The sequence below is a fragment of the Bufo bufo genome, chromosome 8, assembly GCF_905171765.1.
Source record: "Bufo bufo chromosome 8, aBufBuf1.1, whole genome shotgun sequence".
Classification (NCBI taxonomy): domain Eukaryota; kingdom Metazoa; phylum Chordata; class Amphibia; order Anura; family Bufonidae; genus Bufo; species Bufo bufo.
This window is the reverse complement of record NC_053396.1, coordinates 23,368,907-23,393,080: the sequence shown is the minus strand read 5'-3', so window position 1 is coordinate 23,393,080 and position 24,174 is coordinate 23,368,907. Positions and strand designations below refer to the sequence as shown.

Genomic DNA, 24,174 nt, shown 5'->3' with positions numbered 1-24,174 from the left:
ACCAGTGCTACATCTACATCTGCTACATCTGCAGCAACAGACACTGCTGTATGGTGAGGGACTACAGTCAAAGCACCCATCACCAGACAACCACTAAGCCAGTATCACCTATGTGATACTGCAGCCATCCGACCTGCCTCCAGAATTCCTTGCTGGTGCCAGAGAAGAATTGCTGCTACTGTATGTATTTCAAGTTCTATCTTGCACTTAGTAAAAAAAACTTTGTTATGTTTATGTTCCCTCTTATGCCCAGGGAGCAACAGCCTGAGGGAGTACACCATGACACAATACTTCATCAGGGCCACTACCACTCCTATCCTCATCACTGGCTCCTCAGGGAGTCGCTGCACATCCACTGCTGCATCAAGGGACCCTGTCTTGCACCTCAAAACCACCAACATGAAGGGTACCTCAAACCACATCAGGCAGAATACCCTAAAACCAGGGTGTGCCCCGTAGAAAAGGTGCGCCCTTCCTAACACTGCATGGCCCAGGGTAGTGATAGAGTGAGTACTACAACCACCATTCTTGCTACTATCACTCTTATCCTCTCCTCCTCCTGGACTGCTGCATGCTGTTCATCGTAACTTTACTCAAAGGGCTGCTGGTCGTACCTGCCAACCTCACGCCTCACTAGAGGCACCAGAATCTCTTTATAAGCTTGTAGAAAAGTCAAAAGAAGTCCGGAAAAAAACATGCGCTGTACACAGAGAGATCAGACAGAAGAGTAATCCGAATCCATGGAATATTTTTGTCGTCAGATGTAGACATTTCCTCCCTTTCCTTAGGAGAACAAGCTGACCGCAGTAAAATAATTTCAAACCTTGTCATTTATCTATGTCTGTATTACTGGTCGACCTGTCCACTCCATGCAAACAAACTATATAAAAAATATTTTTTCCGGTAAGTACCCAGAAAGTCCGGTAGCCTAGATCCGCTGCCCCTGTTCTGCTTCAACTGCAGCAGGCCCGCTTGCGCTGCCTGCAGGGCACGCGATTCCTGAACACTAATTCTTCCACAGCCTATGTCTGGCTGCCCCTGGGTATTTAAGGCACCCTACCCCGTGGTAGGGTGCCTGAGCAATAGGTGTATTTAGCATGATAATCCCTGTAAAATTGTGTTCCGTTTACCTGTGTACTGAGCTGTGCCCAATTCCTGACTCTGACGCTCCTCTGCCTGACCTGACTTGTGCCTGATTACTGCATTTACCCTTCCCTGTCAGCCCTGACCTCAGACCTGTTACACAGCTTTGCATGATCCCTCAGTGCTCCACTGGAACTACTCCAAAGGTAAAGGCCTGGTGGCTCCTCTGCAGCGAAGTCCAGATCCTTGTATAAGGGTTAAAGAGTAAATACCAAGGGTCTTCCAGGATAATACCCTTATGTTTAGCCCAAAGTCAAACTGGTTGGTTGACACAGTGGGTCCACACGCACTAATTATTACAGCCACCACATGCACATCTGACAGAAAACATCCATACCTCCATGAGGGAGTTGAAGGTGAAGAAGCAAAGCGTCCCATAGACTCTACTCTCTGGCTAGTCAATGTCAAACTAGTGGGATTAGATGTTCCAATATATTACACATGCAGTCCTTTTTCTGTTTATGTCCACTTCAGGTTTCATTGGAAGATGGGAGTGGTTTTGGTAAGTTTACCATGCATCTTCAGTGAGAATATATGGGTCCAAGACATGAGAGAGATGCACTTTGTCCCTTTTTTCTTAGTTTATTTTGTAAAGCAGAACATACATTTTATCCATCTTCCACTTATCTTCTGTTTCGGACAGGGGGAACATTCCATGACCAACACATTCTTGTTTTATCTAAAACACATTATTTCCATTTTCCACTTTCATTCATTCCTGTGTGGGAGAAAAGTCTCACAAATCAAATCTGTTTGCTTTATTATTAATCCTTTCAGGTTGCCAAACAAAAGCTAAGGAGCCAGAGTAGGTTAAAGCAAATATCTATTCCAGTAGGGAGCTGTTTTTAGTGGGGTTCATATACACATCTCTAGGGGGATCTTCGGGGGTGCAACTAGAGGTAAAAGTCAGGCATGTGCCTTGGCCACTCTGCCTTGGCCATGGTATTTAGACACCGGTCTACCCTTCTAGCTGTATGTGTCATTATAGAGGTTCCTACAGGTCCTAATGGTCCCTCATAGAAAGGACTTTAGTTCAGTTGACCACATTCCCTTTCCAATTGGTGTTGTGAATCTGTGTGTAACACCCCAGAGTGGCGTTACCACTTCTGCACTTTGCTACTGTCTTTATTGGTCTAACCTCAAATCATCTTATGCATTTATTCCCCCGTCCTACACACTGTGCATTTCTAATGTTATGTAACTGTTCATATGTAATGTGCCTGGTTCACCAGCAGGTGGCAGCAAATAATGCAGAGCTAAATTTAGATAGAATGAAACCTTCCATTCCATTCTAACCCCCCCCCCCTCTAGAGAGAGTTGGGTGATTCCTACTTCCTGCAGGAAGGGTGGGGCAGAAGTTCTAGTTAATCTAGTTTACCCCCTGCTAGGGGAAAGGTGTGCAGGGGCATGTCTCTGCTGGATGTGCCCACGCCAGCCAGAGCTCCTTAAGCTCTGCTGGCCATGGAGGCCAAAGCTTAAAGCCTCAGGAGCCAGGAGGAAAGTTCCCTGAGGCTGACATAACTACAAAGTGAAGTTTGACTTCCGGTTTCATTCTAAAGCCTGCTAGAACCAAGACAAAGCCTGTAAACCACTTTGGAGAACGTTTATGCAAAGTAAAGCTGCCATTGAACTTCATCTCAAGGTCTGGACTGAAGTTATTCTTTTATCCCTCAATTATTCCCTTTATTTATTGCTTCAGAGCAAAAGCCTAAGGGTCCAGCGGTATCCAGGTAGGAGCACCGTGAAACACATCTCCGGCATTTCCTACACCTGAGACACGCGACATAGAGGGCCCTAGGGATAGGCGCCCGTTGCAATTTTGGCATCACGAACAAGATTTACTTGCGTGCCTCTAATCTACGGGCCTACAGAATTGTCAGAGAACCCCCTAAAAATGACTTTACTACATTTATTGCGGAGCGACAGGAGCAGGAAAGTGCGTGCTGGCTACTGAGGGGTTAATCCGCCATCTTTGCCAGTAATGGCGTACGTTCTTCTTGTACCTCAAGAGAGGGAAAATGCCCAGCCCTAGAGCGGGAAGCGACAGCTCTGCCCACCGGGAACTGCCCAGTGCTATTACAGAGAGTGAAGACTCCACCCCTAAGACTCCTCCTCTCCTACAAGCTTGCTCCTGCCAGCGAGAGGAAGACAAAATGGCGCGACCTCTGCGGCCCAACTGGGGTGAAATGGTGTGGGGCGACGAGCCCGAAGTGCAGGCTGCCCTGCAAGAAGTGAGACTCTCGCAAGTACAGCGGAACCCAGGGAGAGATGGCGTCTGCTGCAGAAAGAGGTTCCCGGGCTCCATCACCACCGTTGGAGATTCCTTGGCCACAGCCCCTACAGCCGGAGATCCTGAGCTCCCCTTCCCCGGCAGGAGGTTACGGCACTTCCAAGGAAAATGTGGCTGCCGCCATCGCCAGCGTAACCACACGGTCACTACCGAAGTCCTCCACTAGAGGTCAGCAGAGCACTACCATGGGCGCGGGTTTAACGTACAAGAGGCAGGAGCGCCCTCTTATGTCCTTCAGCAGCAGCAGCAGCATTAGCAGTGAGGAGGACTTCAGATACCTCCTCTAAGGAGCTTCTTTCCTAAAGATCAAGCCAGAATGATCATCGACTAACCAGAGCCATATCTTGGACTACTCCTGAAGGGTGAGGACGTGTTGGCTATTTTGTTTGTTTGTTGCCCATGGTTTGGCCCTCATCCAGATGGACATGTTCGGGTTAAATGAGAGCCCCCTTTTGCTCAAAGGGTTCTCATCATAATTGCTGCTATTCTACCCATGTGGATTACAAATGATGACATTGCTACCTCCTGTGGATTACAAACGACTTTGGCACTATTTGTTCCAGTTTGGTAAACTTAATCAGCCAGCACTAAAGGAAAAAGCTCTAAAGTGAATTTGATTGCACTATGGTATTGCATTATATATTGCAGTATTTTTGCACTTCTGTTTTACAGGTTCAGTAACGTTCAAGTATTTAGCCCATTGTATGTACTCTTTTTAAGGTACAACACTGTGAACTTTTGCACTTTTAAATGGACTCTGGACTTTAAGTAGTTTGCCAGATAGCTAGCACCTTACTTTCTAGCTCATCTGGACTGCCTCTGAGGACATCAATGTAGAGTCACAAGCATGTCTAACAACGTCAAGGGTAACGCCGCTGATAAAAATGTGTGTGTAGAGGGATTAATCCTCGTGAGAGTTCTGGGAGAGAACCGGCTCCTCCTCCTACTTTGGTGTGTCCTAAGGCTTAGTGCGCAGCCTTATGGATATGTATGTTTAGCTACCTGTTCAGTCATCAAGGTGACAAAGCGTAAAGCATTATTAGGCCTTGGTGCTAGGAAGTTATTACAAGATGAAGCCACCCTTCTATTTGTGGGCGTCTCATAGTATCGTGGAGGGATTGACACCCCCACGCTCCATATACGACTCTGGCTCAGTCCTGTGTGGAGTATTTGAGCGCTTAGTGCAGTGTCTTTTTTGGTTCACTGGTTATACCGAGACGGAAAACTGCGAATAGACACCCTATTCATATGGGCAGGAACCTAGTGGTAGCCATCTCTATGTTAGTATATGTATGTCATAATAGTCTTTAGTCTAAAGCAGCACTCTAACCTTCCTTGGGTACCATTAGAGCACATTCTAAGCAGAAACCAAGGGTGGCTTGGTTTTAAGTAAGGGGGAATGTAACACCCCACAGTGGTGTTACCACTTCTGCACCTTGCTACTGTCTTTATTGGCCTAACCTCATGTCATCGTATGCATTTATTTCAGGTCCTATACACTGGGCATGTCACGGCTGAGGGTGGGGGAAACCCTCAGCCATGCGGTGTCAATAATAAAGGGTAGCTGCTGGGCCAGGACAGGAAACAGGGAGCAGGTCACCTCCTATAGCGTCCCTAAATCTGACCCTGACTCCTAGCTGTATGAGCCAACCCTGATGGTAGGAGGGCTCATACTCCGTAACCTAGGGTCCCTACTAGCCCTCAGGATAGCCCTGGAACTAGGAACAGGGTAAGACGACCTGTTCCTCCTAGGCACGGATGAACAGGAGTCTCACTGGTCAGGCTGCAAGGAATGGGGAACATATACAGCAGATTGCAATGGCAGGTAGTGAAACTAGTACAACACCTACCTGCCACAGACACACAGACTGGAACCCGTGCAGAAGTGCTAATGTCCACACCAAACACAAAAGGACACAGCACACCCAGAAACCAAAAGCAGCAACAGCAATAAACATAGAGACACCACTAGACATATAATAAGATAAGAACATCTATGTCTAAACATTACTTATGACCACAAGGGTGGCCCTCACTGGATAGATGGTATAATACCAGGAGGATGACTCCAGCATGCAGCATGGCTGGAGTACCCCTCAGCTACAGGCATCCAGTAGAGGCTAAATAGCCCAAGTAGCCACACCTACACACAGACACACCCAGTGTTCGCACACTAAGAAGGGAATTAACGCTTCCAACACCAGGCAAGGGAAGAAAGCCACTTAAAGGGGAAGTGTACACACAAACATCACACTCCACCTGTTACCGCCGGCAACGGCATGCGAGGCAACCATGTCCTGGGAATCAGCCAGAAGGCCGAGACACTGCCACCACATGCACACAACACAACACGTTACCGCGAGCAACCGCAAGGGAAGAGGAAATGTCACAGTGCACACCATACAGACAAAAGGCACACCTACAAAGACAGGTTGTCAGGTGCAACCGCATGCCCTTAACAGCAAGCTGCCCAGCAACAGCTCAGGCCGCTATACTGCGCATAACATCATGTTGCCAGCGGCAACCACACATGAGGCCACATACTTCAGCCCTCACCTGTGATTGATAACAAGACCAGACCGCGGCAACAGCATGCGGGTCCAGGAGTCACGACCATGAGCATGGTCGTGACAGGGCATTTCTAATGTTATGTAACTGTTCATATGTAATATGCCTGGAAGGGTGGGGCAGAAACATAGCAACATAGAAACATAGAATGTGTCGGCAGATAAGAACCATTTGGCCCATATAGTCTGCCCAATATACTGAATACTATGGATAGCCCCTGGCCCTATCTTATATGAAGGATGGCCTTATGCCTATCCCAGGCATGCTTAAACCCCTTCACTGTATTTGCAGCTACCACTTCTGCAGGAAGGCTATTCCATGCATCCACTACTCTCTCAGTAAAGTAATACTTCCTGATATTACTTTTAAACCTTTTCCCCTCTAATTTAAAACTATGTCCTCTTGTAGCAGTTTTTCTTCTTTTAAATATTCTCAGTCTAGTCAGTCTAGTTTACCCCCTGCTAGGGGAAAGGTGTGCAGGAGCACGTCTCAGCTGAATGTGCACACGCCAGCCAGAGCACCTTAAGCTCTGCTGGCCATGGAGGCCAAAGCTTGAAGCCCCAGGAGCCAGGAGGAAAGTTCCCTGGCATAGCATAGAGTCAGGCTGCAAAGTGAAGTGCAGCATACAGAAGAAGCTGAGTTATACAGCCAGCCTTTCAGTACAGTAGAGTCAGAGAGAAACAGATATAGCAGAGTGGAGTTTGCCTGCTAGTTTCATGCTAAAGCCTGCTGGAACCAAGACAAAGCCTGTAAACCATTTCGGAGAATGTTTAGGGTCCATTCACACGTCCGTAGTTTACTGCAGAACCGCAATTGCGGACAAGAATAGGACTTGTTCTGTTTTTTTCCTAAGCCGCGAACCGGAAGATCGGGGGCGCGCTCCGGAAATGCGGAACGGATGCGGACCAATTCTACGGATGTGTGAATGGACCCTTATGCAAAGTAAAGCTGCCATTGAACTTCATCTCAAGGTCTGGACTGAAGTTATTCTTTTATCCCTTAATTATTCCCTTTATTTATTGCTTCGGAGCCAAAGCCTGGGGTCCAGCGGTATCCAGGTAGGAGCACCGTGACACACATAAGAGACATTTTAGGCCACAACATACCACTCAGCATTTCCTACACCTGGGACACGCGACATAGAGGGCCCTAGGGGGAGGCGCCCGTTGCATGTTCAGGGTCTTCATGGTCCTAAAGCACTGCATCAGAACCTACCTATGTTGATATCAACCAATCTGAGCTTCATATCAACATTATAGTCTACAATGATTGGGAAGAGGGGGCAAGTAAGGAACTATATGCATAACTTGAGGTCCTGGACTCCAAAGCAAAATCTACAAGGCCCCCAACTATTATGGGCTATTTATAACACTAGTGTCCTATGTGAAAAAGAGGTTGTGGGGCTCCTTCAGAACTAGAGTCCAGAACCCCCAGCATTCTCTATAGCTACACCCGTGGTATGGGAGTCCCCCTTATGTTTACTCTTGCATCCTCTTCCATGTTCACACCTTAAGGCTAAATTGGTAAAACTATAGGTTGGGGCTTCCAGTGCCTCCTCCAGGCACCAGGCAGCTTGTGCAAAATATATACAAAATTAACATTCTACAGCCAGAGATTAGGAATAATCAACGAATTTAGAAAAGAAAATCCACAACTTGCATGTATTTTGGCAGGCACTGCAAATTCATGGAAAACTATGCACATGTTTGATGATCTGTCTATTGGCACTTCCCCTATGATACATCATGTCACGAGGTAGCCCCCTGATCTCAGTTGGATTTTACAAACAATTTGAGGAGGAGACAGACATTCCACAGTCAGTGCCAGCATGGCATTCTCGGGGGATCCCTCCACAGCCAAAGACTTCCTTTAGTCAATGAAATGTGATAAGCATACGTTGTCTCCATTACATCATTGAGTTTTGAAAAGTCTATCTGTCCATCTGCAAGCCAGCATTTAAAAGCCATGCCCACAGATGCACCTATGGTGAATAATGAAGCCATTTTGCAAATAGCCTTGGTGAAAAATATATTTATACATACAGCTAATATGCGTTTCCATGGTGACAGACTACAAACAAACTCTTGTGTAGTCTGACCCTGTAGTCATGCTGCCTTCTATCTGTCCTCTAGTTCTTGCTTATATACATTAGGTTAGAGTATGGCTACACAGTCAGGTTTCCTGATGTAGTCAAAACCAAGAGTAATTAAAAAAATGAGGAGAACTCATATCTGTCCTCTATACTTGCTCTCCTTTTATGTCCCACTCCTGATTTTAGCATCCAAAACTGGAAACCTTATCGTGTGGTTACACCCTTAAAAGGAGTAGGCAACAGATGTAAGGGAGTATGACTGTAGGATCAGACTACACAGGGTTTGTAGTCTGTTACCATGGATACACAACATGTTGTCTGGGACAGGAATTCATTCACCTTGGGCCATTTTTCTGCTAGAGGACCCTCCTCAGTTCTCCCTGTCAGTCAATCACTCTGCTCAGATATCCTTGACTGATACTATGCTTGTACAATGCAAAACTTCTACCGTAATTTGTGCATCGTGGATGTTCCGAAAATACTTTTTTTTGTTTATGTATATGGTGCTCGGGCTCACACATGTCCTCCTAGTAGGATACGTTGGCTAATATCTCAATTTTATTATCAGTTTGAGGGTTTAGTAAGTCCGCAGTGTGCACCTGCCTTTGCTATTATTATAGTGTTAAAAGAGAATAATCTCCTTTAAATTTGGTCATCCATGGAGCAGGTCTGGGCCTATGTATCTCCTTGCCCTTCAGTGACAGTAGGAAGAGGAGCTCTAGAGCACCAACTGCTGCATTAGCAAGTGAAATACTGTGTAGAAAAAGCGGAACTCTGCTCAGCACTAGCATGCTTTATTATTTGAGGTGTCATTTAGAAAGTTCAACAGCTACTCAGTGCTGCCCCCTGTCTATGACTTTGAGAATTACCCTGGACAAATATACTACTTGTGGTTTAGAGGAGCTCCATGATGATCTTGAACCGAATTCAGAGGTATCATTTGAAGCTACCCTGCTTCAATGCAAATATGTAAGAGGTCACCCTATCTACTGTGGGCCATCCACCATAGGCCCATCTTCTTATATGGCAGAAGGGTGTTTGGGTCCCCGTAGGCACCAGAGTATGTATACAACTATTACTTCTGTACCTTCTAAAGCAGTCATCCCCAACCTGTAGTTCTCCTGCTGTTGCAGAACTACAACTAATATGATACCCTGATAGCCGTAGGGAGTTGTAGTTTTGCAACAGCTGGAGCTCCTCGGGTTGGAGAAGATTGTACTGTAGCTATACCCCTGAGGTAATAGAAGATCTTAACACTGAATTATCTTCCTGGGGTTTGATTCTAGGAGAGGAGAGGCCATTTCTTTTTCCATTTCAGAGCATTTTAAAATTCCAGTGTCTCAGCGGACACTTGTAACTATGACTAACTTTCCCCTACCATAAATCACTGAGTGTTTCCTCCACGACCCCCAGGGCTAGTTTTCCTCCACGACCCCCAGGGCTAGTTGAAAACTGATCAAAGAAATCTGCAGAACGATTTTTCAGCTGTCCCTTAAGGCCTGATAGGAAGTAGTTCAGAATAGTAAAATCCATATTGTTTATTCTAAGTTTCCCTGTGAAAGGGATCAGATAATGAGGAACTTAAGTATCTCCATAATGAATACAATAAATAAACTGCCTCTAGAACTTTTCCAAGTTTTTTTCACGTTGGAATTTTATGTAATAGACCAACACAAAGAAGCAAGTATATGAGAGCTGAAATGAAAATGATACATGGTTTTCAAAAATTTTAACAATAAAAAATCTGGAAAGTGTGGTGTGCATTTGTATTCAGCCCCCTGTGCTCTGATACCCCTAAGGCTACTTTCACACTAGCGTTCGGGGCTCCGCTTGTGAGTTCCGTTTGAAGGGGCTCACAAGCGGCCCCGAACGGATCCGTCCAGCCCTAATGCATTCTGAATGGATGCGGATCCGCTCAGAATGCATCAGTCTGGCTCCGTTTGTCCTCCGCTCCGCTCAGCAGACGGATCCGACCTAAACGCAGGTGTGAAAGTAGCCTAAATAAAGTGCAGTTTGATCAATTGCCTTCAGAAATCACCTAATTAGTAAATAGAGTCTACCTGTGTATTTTATTCTCAGTATAACTACTATTGTTCCGTGCAGGCCTTAGAGGTTTGTTAGTAAACATTAGTGGTCAAACAGCATCATGAAAACCAAGGAACACACCAGACAGGTCAGGGATAAAGTTGTGAAAAAGTGTAAAGCAGGGTTAGGTTATAAAAAATATCCCAAGCTCTTAAAATCTCAAGGAGCTCTGTTCAATCTATCATTCAAAAATGGAAGAAGTATGGCACAACAGCAAACCTTCCAAGACATGGCCGTCCACCTAAACTGACAACCCAGTCAAGGAGAGGACTAATTAGAGAAGTAGCCAAGAGGCCCACGGTCACTCTGGAGGAGCTGCAAAGATCCACTGATCAGGTGGGAGAATCTGTCCGCAGGACAACTATTAGTCATGTAATCTCTCCACAAATCTGGCCTTTATGGAAGAGTGACAAGAAGAAAGACATTTTTGAAAGTAAGCCATAAGAAGTCCTGTTAGCAGTTTGCCACAACTTGAGACTGGGATGGAGGTTCACCTTCCAGCAGGACAACGACCCTAAACATACAGCCAGAGATACAGGGTGGCCCACGAAAAAGTAGACCGTCTCCAATATCTCAAAATCAAACCGCCTAATAGTAAATCTGTCTTAGTTGTCCACAGCAACAAATCAGAGCTCAGCTTTCATTTTTTCAGAGCTCTGTAGGAACTAAAAGTTGAACTCTGATTGGTTGCTATGGGCAACCAAGACTGATTTATTATTCAGTTTGACAAAAATGACCTATTGTGTGAGACAGATGGTGTTCTCCCTGGAATAGCAAATAGTGATTGTGGAAGTCCCCAGGAATAAAACCACCAGCTAAACGTTGTATTCAGAGTCTTGTTCGGAAATGGCATCAAACTGGCTCTGTTGCAAAAATAAAGAAACCAAAGCCTCCATCGGTCAGGACGGCTGAAGCTGTGAATGAAGTTCAGCAATGGATTGCAAGTAGCATCCAAAAATCAAGTCGAAGACTGCCCCTGCAAATTTGCGTATCATTAACGACGTGTCAGTGAGTGCTGAAATCTCTGAACCTGATGCCGTACTGAATAACGTGTGTACAGGAACTGAAAGAGTCGGACAAAGCTAAACGCGGAAATTACTGAACTGGTTGCTGACTATGATTGCTGACAGACATTTGGACCCATTGCTGGACTTCATGACGGTCGAAGCTTGGTTTCATTTATCAGATCACGTAAATTCCCAGAATATGAGGTACTGTTATGCTGAAAATCCCCATTCGACTCACAAAACACAACTTCACGACCAGAAAATTGGCGTTTGGTGCATAGTGTCAGGAACATGAATAGCGGGCCCAATTTTCTTCAAATCAACTGGGAATACCGCAATTTACCTAGACATCTTTTACAACCAACTAACACCAGAAGAAAAAATGCCCTGCTTTTTCTAACAAGATGGGGCAACATGCCGCACCTCATCGAACTCACTGGCACTGGTTCATGAACTGTTTACCGAGGAGCGAACTGTGAGCAAGGGGTTATGGCCACCACGTTCCCCAGACTTTTCCACGTGCGATTTTAAAATTGGGAAGCTTAAAATAGAAAGTGTCTGCTAACAATCCACATCCCCTGGAGGAACTCAAGGAGAACATCACAAACACTATCCGCAGCATCACAAGCAGTATCAGCCAACATAATCCGACCTGACCAAGGATGTAGAGACCTGAACGGGGACTATTTTCAGCATCTTTTGTGACTTGAGCTTAATTAAAAGAAAAACAATTCACTTGCTCGTTCATCTTGTCATACTATCCCTGGAGGCGGGCTACTCTTTCGTGGGCCACCCAGTATAATGGAATGGTTTAGATCAAAGCATATTCATGTGTTAGAATGGCCCATTCAAAGTCTAGGCCTAAATCCCATTGAGAATTTGTGGCAAGAAAATTGCTGTTCACTGACGCTCTCCATCCAATCTGACTGAGCTTCCGCTATTTTGCAAGGAAGAATGGGAAAAAATTTCAGCCTCTAGATGGCAAAGCTGGTAGAGACCTACCCGAAAAGATTTACCCCAAGACCCTAATATAGATATATATTTAAACACTGCAGCCCAAAAAATTGTGTTGTTGCCCAACAACTATTCAGATCACTGCACCCCCACCGTAATATGTCAAATCCGAACGATGGCTACATTCATCAACACCTCCATGTTTTGTGTGCACCAACTTTTATACATTGGTATGATTAGGCCTTGGTTGCCCCTGGCAACCAATCACAGAGCAGCTTTTCTTTTTTCAGAGCAGTTTAAGAAATGAAAGTTGAGCTCTGATTGGCTGCTATGGTCACTCTCCTTTTTTACACACAAGCAGAGGCTTCCGTCCAGCAGTGTTCCCGGTGACGTCACCGGCACTGATGAGCGGGCTTCAGTGCTGCCCCAGCCGTTTTACAAGGTAGGGCAGCGCTAAAGCCGCCCATTAGTGCAGTGACGTCATTGGGCTCACGGTTAGGCGAAAGCCTCCGCCTAGCATTCCCATTAAGAGACCTGGTATGCCAGCGCAGGGCAATGGAGAGCATCAGAGCAGGAAATGGCCCGATACTCATCTCAGAGGGGCCGCCTGGGTGAAAACGGGGATATGTCCGGGTTCAGCTCTGAGAACCTCTTTAATTAATGTACAATGGTCATAAATCACATGTGTCAAACACAAGGCCTTGGATTTTGTGGCCCGCCAGTGTGCAGGATTAGTGCCCTAGCTTATATTTACAATCACCGATCATGATGTCCCAGCAACATAATTGCTGAGCGGCCGGAAGGTATTGCTGCTGGGCTCCATTTTATTTTGGAGTGTTGAAGGAGGTAAATACAACTGGTGGCAGAAGGCTCTGTAAGGGGCAATATGGCGGCAGGCTCTGTGGGGGCAATATGGCGGCAGGCTCTGTGGGGGCAATATGGCAGTATGTTCTAAAGGGGCAATATGGTGGCAGGCTCTGTTGGGCAATATGACAGCAGCCTCTGTAGGTCAATATGGCGGCAGGCTCTGTAATGGGCAATATGATAGCAGGCTCTCTGGGAGCAATATGGCAGCATGTTCTCAGGGGACAATATGGCAGCAGACTCTGTGGGGCTATATGACAGCACAGCAGGCTCTGTGGGAAATTTGGCAGCATGTTCTCAGGGGGCAATATGGCGGCAGGCTTTCTTGGGGCAATATGGCGGCAGACATCCCAGCCAGAAAACTAAATCGGTAAGCATTTTTACAAACCTGTTTTGTGTTATTTAACTATATGTTATCATCAGCCTTATGGCTGCCTTCAAGGGGCTATAGATGTAACTGCGCCTAACTGGCATAGCATTACTAACGGCCCTTTGAAGATAACCATAGGACTGATGTGGCTCTTGGCAAAAATGAGTTTAGTAGGAATAGACATAGGGATAAGTAAATCATTTATTACACTCATCTAATTGTATCCTGTCCCCGGCGTGTTGACCTGTTACATGTGCACTTGGCAGCAGAAGAAATCTATGTTGGTCCCGTGTTCATATGTTCCTGCATTGCTGAGAAAAATGATGTTTTAATATATGCAAATGAGCCTCTAGGAGCAACAGGGGCGTTACCATTACACCTAGTAACTCAGCTCTCTCTGCAGCTGCCAAACCCCATCCACTTTGATTGACAGAGCCAGTCGTGAGGATGTTTTCACTGTCTAGCCCTGTCAATCAAAGTGGATAGGATGCCCTCGTTGCTCCTAGAGGCTCATTTGCATATATTAAAACATCATTTTTCTCAGCAATGCGGACACATATGAAGATGCCCTTTAAAGGGACATTCCCATCTCAGACAATGGGGACATATCTCTAGGATATGCCCCCATAGTCTGATAGGTGCAGGTCTCACCGCTGGGACTCACACCTATCTCTAAAACGAAGTCAGCAAAGTGGTGGCCGGTCACCAGCACTATTTTTGGAATCCCTATAAAAATGAATAGGAGCGCACCGCATTTGCTCGACCACCACTTCCATTCACTTCTATGGGGCCAGTGCTCAACTATTATTGTCAGCCCCATAGAAATGCATGCGCAGTGCTCCCTCCTTTACTGTGCCGGATGGGTTTACAAGATAGGTGCGGGTCCCAGAGGTGGGCATAGTAGGCATAGTAGGCATAGTTGCCAACAGTACTTAATTTCAAAGACAGTCCCTGCAAATGCAACTGTCCCTGGATGTCAGTGGATGGGCTTATGTAAGCCCCCTGTGTAGGTTTGACATTACTAACAACAATGTTGGTAAGTATAGTTAGGTGGGGGCCCTTTTAAGGATTTGCATTGGGGCCCCCAAGGAGTAACATATAGTCTTGAGGAGATGGGTCTAGAAGAACATAATACAGTAATGATGTGAATAAGCTTTTCTGTCCTATGTAAATGGATAGTAGATGTCCATCAGAAAACATCTTACTGTATGCAGCCATGATACAAAACTGCCTAAAAGGAAAAACTGATATTGTGTTATGCATAAAGCAGAACCTCAGGGGTGGAGCACGACTGAAGGATTCAAAGAGAACCAATGAGAGAATCTCTGTCTCATGCACCGCCCCCAATGATCCAGGCAACACTAACACAGTGTATTCCTTTTGCCTGGAATTAGTTCTACAACATAGGTCCTCTAATAAATGAAATCCTTACTGTCTTGGTATAATTACACATCCATCAAATTCAACCCTGGGATGGGAGAGGGCTTGGATGAAGGGAAGGGGGCTTGGATAAACTTTATTGATCCAAAGACAAGCAAAATAAACCCATAAGGCATGAACCAATCTAAAAAAAATTCCTTCCTGATCCCAAGCGACGATCAGACTGGATCAACATTTCTAATTTGCAATATAATTCTCTATTTAACCCCTTAAGGACTCGGCCCTATTTCACCTTACGGACTTGGCCATTTTTTGCAAATCTGACCAGTGTCACTTTAAGTGCTGATAACTTTAAAACGCTTTGACTTATCTAGGCCATTCTGAGATTGTTTTTTCGTCACATATTGTACTTCATGACACTGGTAAAATGAAGTAAAAAAAAAATCATTTTTATTTATAAAAAAATACCAAATTTACCAAAAATTTGTAAAAAATTGCAAATTTCCAAGTTTCAATTTCTCTACTTCTATAATACATAGTAATACCTCCAAAAATAGTTATTACTTTACATTCCCCATTTTTTGGGGATCTTACAAGGCTTAGAAGTTTAGAAGCAAATCTTGAAATTTTTAACAAATTTTCAAAAACCCAATTTTTAGGGACCAGTTCAGGTCTGAAGTCACTTTGCGAGGCTTACATAATAGAAACCACCCAAAAATGACCCCATTCTATAAACTACCCCCCTCAAGGTATTCAAAACTGATTTTACAAACTTTGTTAACCCTTTAGGTGTTCCACAAGAATTAATGGAAAATAGAGATACAATTTCTAAATTTCACTTTTTTGGCAGATTTTCCATTTTAATAATTTTTTTACAGTTACAAAACAAGGGTTAACAGCCAAACCAAACTCAATATTTATGGCCCTGATTCTGTAGTTTACAGAAACATCCCATATGTGGTCGTAAACTACTGTACGGGCACACGGCAGGGCGCAGAAGGAAAGGAATGCCATACGGTTTTTGGAGGGCAGATTTTGCTGGACTGTTTTTTTTTGACACCATGTCCAATTTGAAGCCCCCCTGATGCACCCCTAGAGTAGAAACTCCATAAAAGTGACCCCATCTAAGAAACTACACCCCTCAAGGTATTCAAAACAGATTTTACAAACGTTGTTAACCCTTTAGGTGTTCCACAAGAGTTATTGGCAAATGGAGATGAAATTTCATAATTTCAATTTTTTGGAAAATTTTCCATTTTAATCCATTTTTCCCAGTAACAAAGCAAGGGTTAACAGCCAAACAAAATTCAATATTTATGGCCCTGATTCTGTAGTTTACAGAAACACCCCATATGTGGTCGTAAACAGCTGTACGGGCACACGGCAGGGCGCAGAAAGAAAGGAATGCCATACGTTTTTTGGTAGGCAGATTTTGCTGGACTGTTTTTTTTACACCATGTCCCATTTGAAGCCCCCCTGATGCACCCCTAGAGTAGAAACTCCAAAAAAGTTACCCCATTTTAGAAACTACGGGATAGGGTGACAGTTTTGTTGGTACTAGTTTAGGGTACATATGATTTTTGGTTGCTTTATATTTTTATAGACCAGGTTGTCACGGATTTGGCGATACCTAATATGTATACTTTTTTTTATTTATGTAAATTTTACACAATGATTTCTTTTTTGAAGCAAAAGAAATCATGTTTTAGTGTCTCCATAGTCTGAGATCCATCATTTTTTCAGTTTTTGGGTGATTACCTTGGGTAGGGTATGATTTTTGCGGGATGAGATGACGGTTTTATTGGCACTATTTTTGGGTGCGTGTGACTTTTTGATCGCTTGCTATTACACTTTTTGTGATGTAAGGTGACAAAAATGGTTTATTTAGCACAGTTTTTATTTAAAAAAATTTAAGGTGTTCATCTGAGGGGTTAGGCCATGTGATATTTTTATAGAGCTGGTCGATACGGACGCGGCAATACCTAATATGTATACTTTTTTTTTACTTATGTAAGTTTTACACAATAATATCATTTTTGAAACAAAAAAAAATATCATGTTTTAGTGTCTCCATATTCTGAGAGCCACAGTTTTTTCAGTTTTTGGGCGATTATCTTAGCTAGGGTCTCATTTTTTGCGGGATGAGATGACGGTTTGATTGGCACTATTTTAGGGTGCATATGACTTTTTGATCGCTTGCTATTACACTTTTTGGAATGTAAGGTGACAAAAAATGGGTTTATTTTGCACAGTTTTTATTTTTTATTTTTTACGGTGTTCATCTGAGGGGTTAGGTCATGTGATATTTTTCTAGAGCCGGTCTATACGAACGCGGCAATACCAAATATGTATACTTATTTTTTATTTATGTAAGTTTCACACAATAACAGCTTTTTTAAAACAAAAAAAATGATGTTTTAGTGTCTCCATTTTCTGAGCCATAGTTTTTTTATTTTTTGGGCGATTGTCTCAGGTAGGGGCTCATTTTTTGCGGGATGAGGTAACGATTACATTGGTACTTTTTTGGTGGGCAAACGCCTTTTTAATCGCTTGCTGTTGTACTTTTTGTGATGTAAGGTGACAAAAAAATTGTTTATTTAGCACAGTTTTTATTTTTTACGGTGTTTATCTGAGGGGTTAGGTCATGTGATATGTTTATAGAGCCGGTCGATACGGACGCGGCGATACCTAATATGTATACTTTTTTTTTTTCCCTATTTTTTACCAATTTTTTTTTACTTTATTTGGGGAAAATTACGTTTTTGTTTATTTTTACTTGAAACTTTTTATTTTGGGGGGGGGAAACTTTATTTTTTTAACTTTTTTTTTCACTTTATTTTTTGTCCCACTTTGGGACTTGAACTTTTGGGGGTCTAATCCCATTTACAATACATTCCAATACTTCTGTATTGGAATGCATTGGCTGTATGAGTAATACTGTGTGTATTACTCATACAGCTTCCGGCCTGTGAAATCCAGGGGGCTGGATCTCACAGGCTCGTCACATCGCGCTGCCTTCCATGACATCAGGTCCCCCCCACAGCCGCATGGGGACCCTATGGCATTTTGCGTAATAGACCAGTCCTATCCTTGTCCATAATGCGGACAATAATTGGACAAGTTCTATTTTTTTATGGAAACGGCATGAGAACATACGGACATGGAATGCACACAGAGTTATTTCCGATTTTTTTTGGCCCCTTTTAAAGTGAATGGTTCCACATACGGGCCACAAAAAAAAACAGAACGGACACGGAAAAAAAATATGTTCGTGTGCATGAGCGCTAACAGTCAGTATCAGTGAAAAGTTACTCTATGTAATTAGAAATTCAGACTCACCAAGGTCAGAGCACTGTACTACCCGAAGGTGGCACTGGCATCCAAATGGACATATATCCATAGGAGGCATAAAAGGGGGAAGAGTGGTAGGACCATCGACTTTAGGAGGTACAGTAAAACCTGACCCATCTTCATTTGCCTCATCTTTCATCATTGTGAGTCCATCATCCATTGAAAAGTCCCAGAATCCTCTTTGTTCAAATGGCAGTGCATTGCAGAGGATCATCCAGGAACACAGGAGAAGTAATGTCTTCATTATTCCAGTGCTGACCTGAAAAGACAGAAGACAAGGATTGGTTAGTGAATGATATCTGAATGGTTGTAGCTTTTATATACCACATACTTCATCTACTATTTCTCTGTGCAGCATCCCACTCAGGACACGTGGGAACTGCAAAATTACTGTGAAACGGCATAATCATATTGCATGTCATTTTGTATTGCAACACCTGTTGTATCCCTGTTCATAGGCTGGTCTGGTGTGATTTATACATCCCACCACTAGATGGGGATAGCACTTAGGTCATATAAATACTTAGGTCAGGCCTAGTGTAGTGAGAGGAAGAGAGAGAAGGGAGAGAAGGAGTAGTCACTATTTAGTAGAAGTAAAGTGAGAGAGGAGCAGAGTCAATGGTTACTCTGAGGCTACACACCACAGATTAGTGGGTAAAGCCAAATACAGAAATGAGGTAGAGCCAAGGTATGAGGCGCAGGAGAGCGTTTTCCTCCTGTGACCTTCTTAGATCCCAGAACCTACAACCAGAGGATAGCGTTTTCGTCCCTGGAAGAAGATAACCAAGCTAAAGATAGACATCGGTGATAACGGCCATTACTAAAGGCTTAATGGGCACCTTTGCACATGGTGGAGGACAATCTAGCTACAGGCTTGGAAGATACAGAGGAAAAAGGACTAAGCATACCAAATAAGCATTACAGGCAGCCTCACCAAATAACTCTGGTTCGCTAGGGACCTGAAGCAAAGTCACCTACCAGAACTACTGATACAGAACCTTCAAGCTAAGCTAAACCCAGCCAAACCTATTAACAGTGGATCAACAGAATTCCTCTAAATTGCAAAAGACTGTATTCTGTCTGGATGTATATGCCGCAACTGGAACCAACATCAGTAAAAGTTGTGAGTTGTATTCTACCACTGTCTACTTCATTCTTACAACTGGTTGTACCACCATTAACGGTACTGGCGTCACGACAAATACCACCAAGGGACCCAGCTGCCACAAGCACCCTAAACACCACTGCCACCAAGGGCACCTCAACCCCCATCTTGGCTGATGCTTCCCTACCACAGAGCGTGCCCCGGAGGATTTCGTGCTGTCTTCCTCAACACTATGCTGCCAGCCCAGGGAGGCTTTCTGCTAACCGTGATTAAACCGATGAACTGTGTTATTGTTTGGCCCCTCATCGGCCCACCGTGCACCTCACATGTTGCCCCTGCGGTTCTGGCTGGCTGCATCTGCTCACTGCTTTCTGTTGACATACCACAGAGGCAGACCATGAGGCTGCAGTAGAACCTTTGAAAGGTGGATCCAACTTTGGTTGGTCCCACCATAACCTTTGCTTTTGGGTAGCAAAAACTCTGTGCAAGACCTCCTTCTGCAAAAGGAATAGCACACAAAAGTGAGGCAAATTGGCCCAGAGGTCATAGGAAGATGATGTAGTGGGGTACAAATCATTGGATCTTCTGTCCTGGGTGGCAAAACCCAGTAACATAATGGTGGGGTTTGGATTATTATTTTTTTTACAAGACTCCCTCTATTCTACACTACTGTATAAAAATATATTCGTATGATGATGTCCTCTACCTTGCAAATTCCCTTTTTTTGGAAGCACGGTTCTTTTTGTGAGCCAAAAGCATTTGCAATTAATAACATGTTTTGAAGCTTAAAGCTTGATTTCAACGTCATTACATAACTCAGGTTCTTATAATTGTTCCAGCCACAGTAAAAAAAAATCAGGAAGAAAGCAGGAAAAACTAAATTAATTGATATATTACGCCTAGATGTTCAGAAAATGTCTTCTACTTCTGTATACATCTATGTGGTGCTTGAGAAATGTATGTAGGAGCCTGGAGATATAGCGTAAGGGTCAGTGGGCATATCAAACCCCTTTGTGGCCATCAGAAATGTTGGAAGGTCGAAGGATCAATTATATGAACACAATGGTTATATTTTGCATAGGTACAATGGGATTTAAAACGTTCTCTTCTTTGACTAATGCCTGCTTGTTAGAAGGACCCCTTGACATAAAGTCGGAGATTTATCAAATGTCAAATGATGTCTAACTCCTGTATTGTGACTTTTTCAAGCCAGCATTCTGGAGTGCAGAGCTTGATAAATTCTACCCTCCTAGGACCTCCAGGGATGAGCTGTAATCTCTGAGGAACCCTGGCAGAAAGTGTTTACCTTTCCTGCAACACCACCACAAGGAAACATTAAGTATTGAAGACTGTCTACTCAAATGAATGAGCTGTCCATGTAATTCAGAACAAGACTGGTCCTCCAGAGCGAAAGATGCTCTTTGTAAATGATATCCACTCTGTCCAAGAGATGAGGATCCTGAACAGAGGAACCCGTGAATTAACTTTAAATTCCCCAACAGAGTATATGAAAATAGTTTTTTTAAACAAAAAATGCCTTTACTTATACAAAATGGAACCTTATCCAAAATATCTTATCCCATCCTCCATCCTCAGAAAGGTATTGAAGCTCCATATCGTAAAACCTTCAAGATTGATCACATGTAGAAGTTCCAACCTAAGATCAGTAGCTCTAGGTATGGATAGTACAGTCCAAACCCAACATACTGACCAATAATCAGGTTTTGTAGACTATCGGACATCATTTTTAATAACCAGTCAAGAATCAAGGAAATTCATGGTCACCGAGGCCTCCTCCACCAGGATCATTGGGTGTGAGACATCAGAATTGGAGTTCTTACCAACTGGAGGTCCTTACCTAATATCAAAAGTGGATGGGATCAACCAGAGCTGGGCATGGTTTGCCAGTATGGTATGTATCTCTCTGTCGTAACTAAAAACCTCAAAAATGCCTACAGTATATCTTGTTCTCTGAAACAAGAAAGGGAATAGCATGTCTGAAGTCTGTGGTGTGACCATTGCATCAAATGACCATTCTGTAATGGAATGTCCAGCAAAAATAGCTGCAAAATTATAGCCTTTGACCAGCAGCTAAATTCACAACTACAGGCAAAATCCAGAGAATGGCACCACGTTGTACTTCACTTCTCTTATATCATAAGCTGTATTTTCAGAATAATTTGTCACAAGTGGCCATAGACACACAGGTAACCACAGCAATCCACCCATTGCCAACATCTAAATTTCCCATCTTCATACACCATGCAACAGCATTTGGGCCCAACCACTATAGAAAAGAAGGTGGCTGACCATCACCTTATTTCAGATAACTCCACACATTCAAAGACAATGTCCTTAAAAGGGTTATTTGGTTACAATCAAGCAATGGTAGGCCATTTAAAATAATAATAAAGGCAGCACTGGTCACCTAGATCCAGCATCTGGTTCTTGGCCATTTTTATTAAACAAGACAATGCTCTTTAAATCAATCTTGTGTGTGATTCTACAAAATTATATAGGGCAAGTATAAAAAGTTGGCAAGACCAAGCATATTGAAAGGGCAAAAAAAGGGACAAATGCACAAGGGCATCCTACCACTGAGGGACAGCCACAACTCTCAGAATGATTCATAGCCGGGTCTAGCTACGAGTTTCTGATGTCCGCATTCAAAACTTAAACTACAGCACTGACATCTCTACGCAGCAAGAGCCTTCCAGGGGAAGCAGCTCACAGAGCACCATGGCTCCAGGCAGTTTATAGACTGAGTATTATGAGGGGGTCAACGTTTAAAGGCACCCCAAAGGTACCAGAACTGCCAGAAAGTCCAGTAACCAGACTGAAGCCAGAGATCAGTACAGCAGAGAAAAAGAAAGCAAGGTATTCAAGTTTGCCTGCCGGTTTACCCTTAGCCTGCTGGAGCCAAGAGAAACATCTAGCATTGTTTGGATAACACAAGTTTATTCAAGTAAAAACTGTTGAACTTCGCTAAGTCTGGACTGTACTTATTCCACCAACTACAGCTCTTTTGAATGCTATGGAGCCTAACCCTGGGGAGCAACAGTATCCAGGTAGGAGCACGGTGAGACAAACTATCAGGGCCACAACATCACAACTCAGCATTCCTAAGAACGTGGGACATAATCGGCTATGGGGGGGGGGGGGGCGCTCGCTGCAGGTCCTCCCAACTTTCCCCCAGTGGTAGATGATGTTAGCTCATCAATATCAAAATCTTGAACAACCCCTTTAAGCAACTACCAGATATTTTTGCAGTAGCTTTTCTGCCTAGAAACCAAAAGGATCAGGCACAGAAATTCAACAAGCCGACATAATCTGTCAGGGGTGAGTTGGGAGGTCCCCATAATTATAAGATAGTTGGCCAGTCTCACCAAAAGTAGCAGTTTTGGCTGACTTTTTTCTCATGTCCGTGGAGGGTCTCTTGTCTTTGAGACACTGAACTTGTAACTCGCCAGTTAGGTGAAGTAATTGCATGCACATTTGCAGACCTGAAGAAGACTAACTAGGGTTGCCAGTCTTATCGTACCCAAGGCCAACAGGCAATACATAAGTCAATGGTAGGTGTAACATACAAATCTGATAAACTAATAAACTAGGTAATATCTATAAGGCCTCATGCACACGACCGTTCCGTTTTTTGCGGTCCGCAAACCACGGATCCGCAAAAAAACGGAAGCCACCCGTGTGCCTTCCGCAATTTGTGGAACGGAACAGGCAGCCCATTGTAGAAATGCCTATCCTTGTCCACAAAACGGACAAGAATAGGACATGTTCTATTTTTTTTTGCAGGGCTACGGAACGGAGCAGCAACGGATGCGGACAGCACACGGAGTGCTGTCCGCATCTTTTGCGGCAACATTGAAGTGAATGGGTCCGCATCCAAGCCGTAAAAACTGCGGCTAGGATGCGGACCAAAACAACGGTCGTGTGCATGAGGCCTAAGAATTTTTTCCAGGCACCCAAAAGGTGAATGTGGAAAACTTCAAGACTAAATGTGCTCTAGCTATTCAATGCTTAATGCTGGATCAAAAATGGTCCTACTGAAGGTTTAGAAAAAGAGTTGGTCATTCATGGCTGGTCAATCTTCATTGACATCAATGACAGATACACACGGTTGTTTCTCACACTGATTGCAATAGATATTGATTGCAGATGCGTTACCAACCCTCCACTGGGAATGTGAAAGCAGACTGTGGTGGGTGCACAACACACACATAATAGGTGGAATCAACCCTAAAAGGACAATGTCAGTGTATATGTAGTCCTCAACCATCCAGATCTACTGGATTGTCATAGATCTTGATTTTCTTGGTGGGTTCAGTTTTTGGTTACTCTGTGAAATTACCCATAAGACCCCTGTAGATAGGGTTGCTGTTTTATTTCTGTTTTGCCTATCATGACCTTCCCACAGCATGGGTTATCTCAATTCATGAGCCAAACCCCAAGATACAGAAGGCTTATTTCATTTAATCTCTTACATTCTTGGCATGGTGCAGTACATCAACTCTTTTTGATTTTAGGGAGGCCTTTTACTATATAGCTTCGGAAGAACTAATCCTGGTTTCACGTTCCTCTACAGCTTTGTATACATAGGGACAGATCATACCGGCCATAATGTCATGCTGTTTGTTTGACTGTGCAGTAAAGCAGCTGCTGTTATTTATTGACTAAGCATTAGTAAGAAAATGACTACCACTATGAAGGTAGGCTTCAGGCCTTCTCCAGGGCAGATGCTGCAGCTGAGCTCAGATTTGAAAATCTGTAAGAAGGCGACCCACCTACCATGTGCCATTTATCATACTGGGGTCTTCTTATGTGGTAGAGGGGCTTTGCATGGTCTATAGATAGGTCTATAGATAGGTTCTGTGTACCTACTAAACTCCATATAGATGCAGCAGCTGAGCTCAGAGGTGTCTCTTGACTACTTTTTGCTCCTCATTCATAGCAACC

The 24,174-nt window shown here is 43.8% G+C and overlaps 1 protein-coding gene across 1 annotated transcript in view; it reads right to left on the bottom strand.

Annotated features, from left to right (window-relative positions):
• The window catches only part of BGN (biglycan), a 57,426-nt gene that overhangs the window by 14,180 nt on the left and 19,072 nt on the right, over positions 1-24,174 (bottom strand). The window contains exon 2 of the mRNA XM_040406142.1: positions 18,093-18,363. Coding sequence (XP_040262076.1) covers positions 18,093-18,348 — 256 coding nt within the window. The 5' untranslated portion in view covers positions 18,349-18,363. The remainder of the gene's footprint in view (positions 1-18,092; positions 18,364-24,174) is intronic.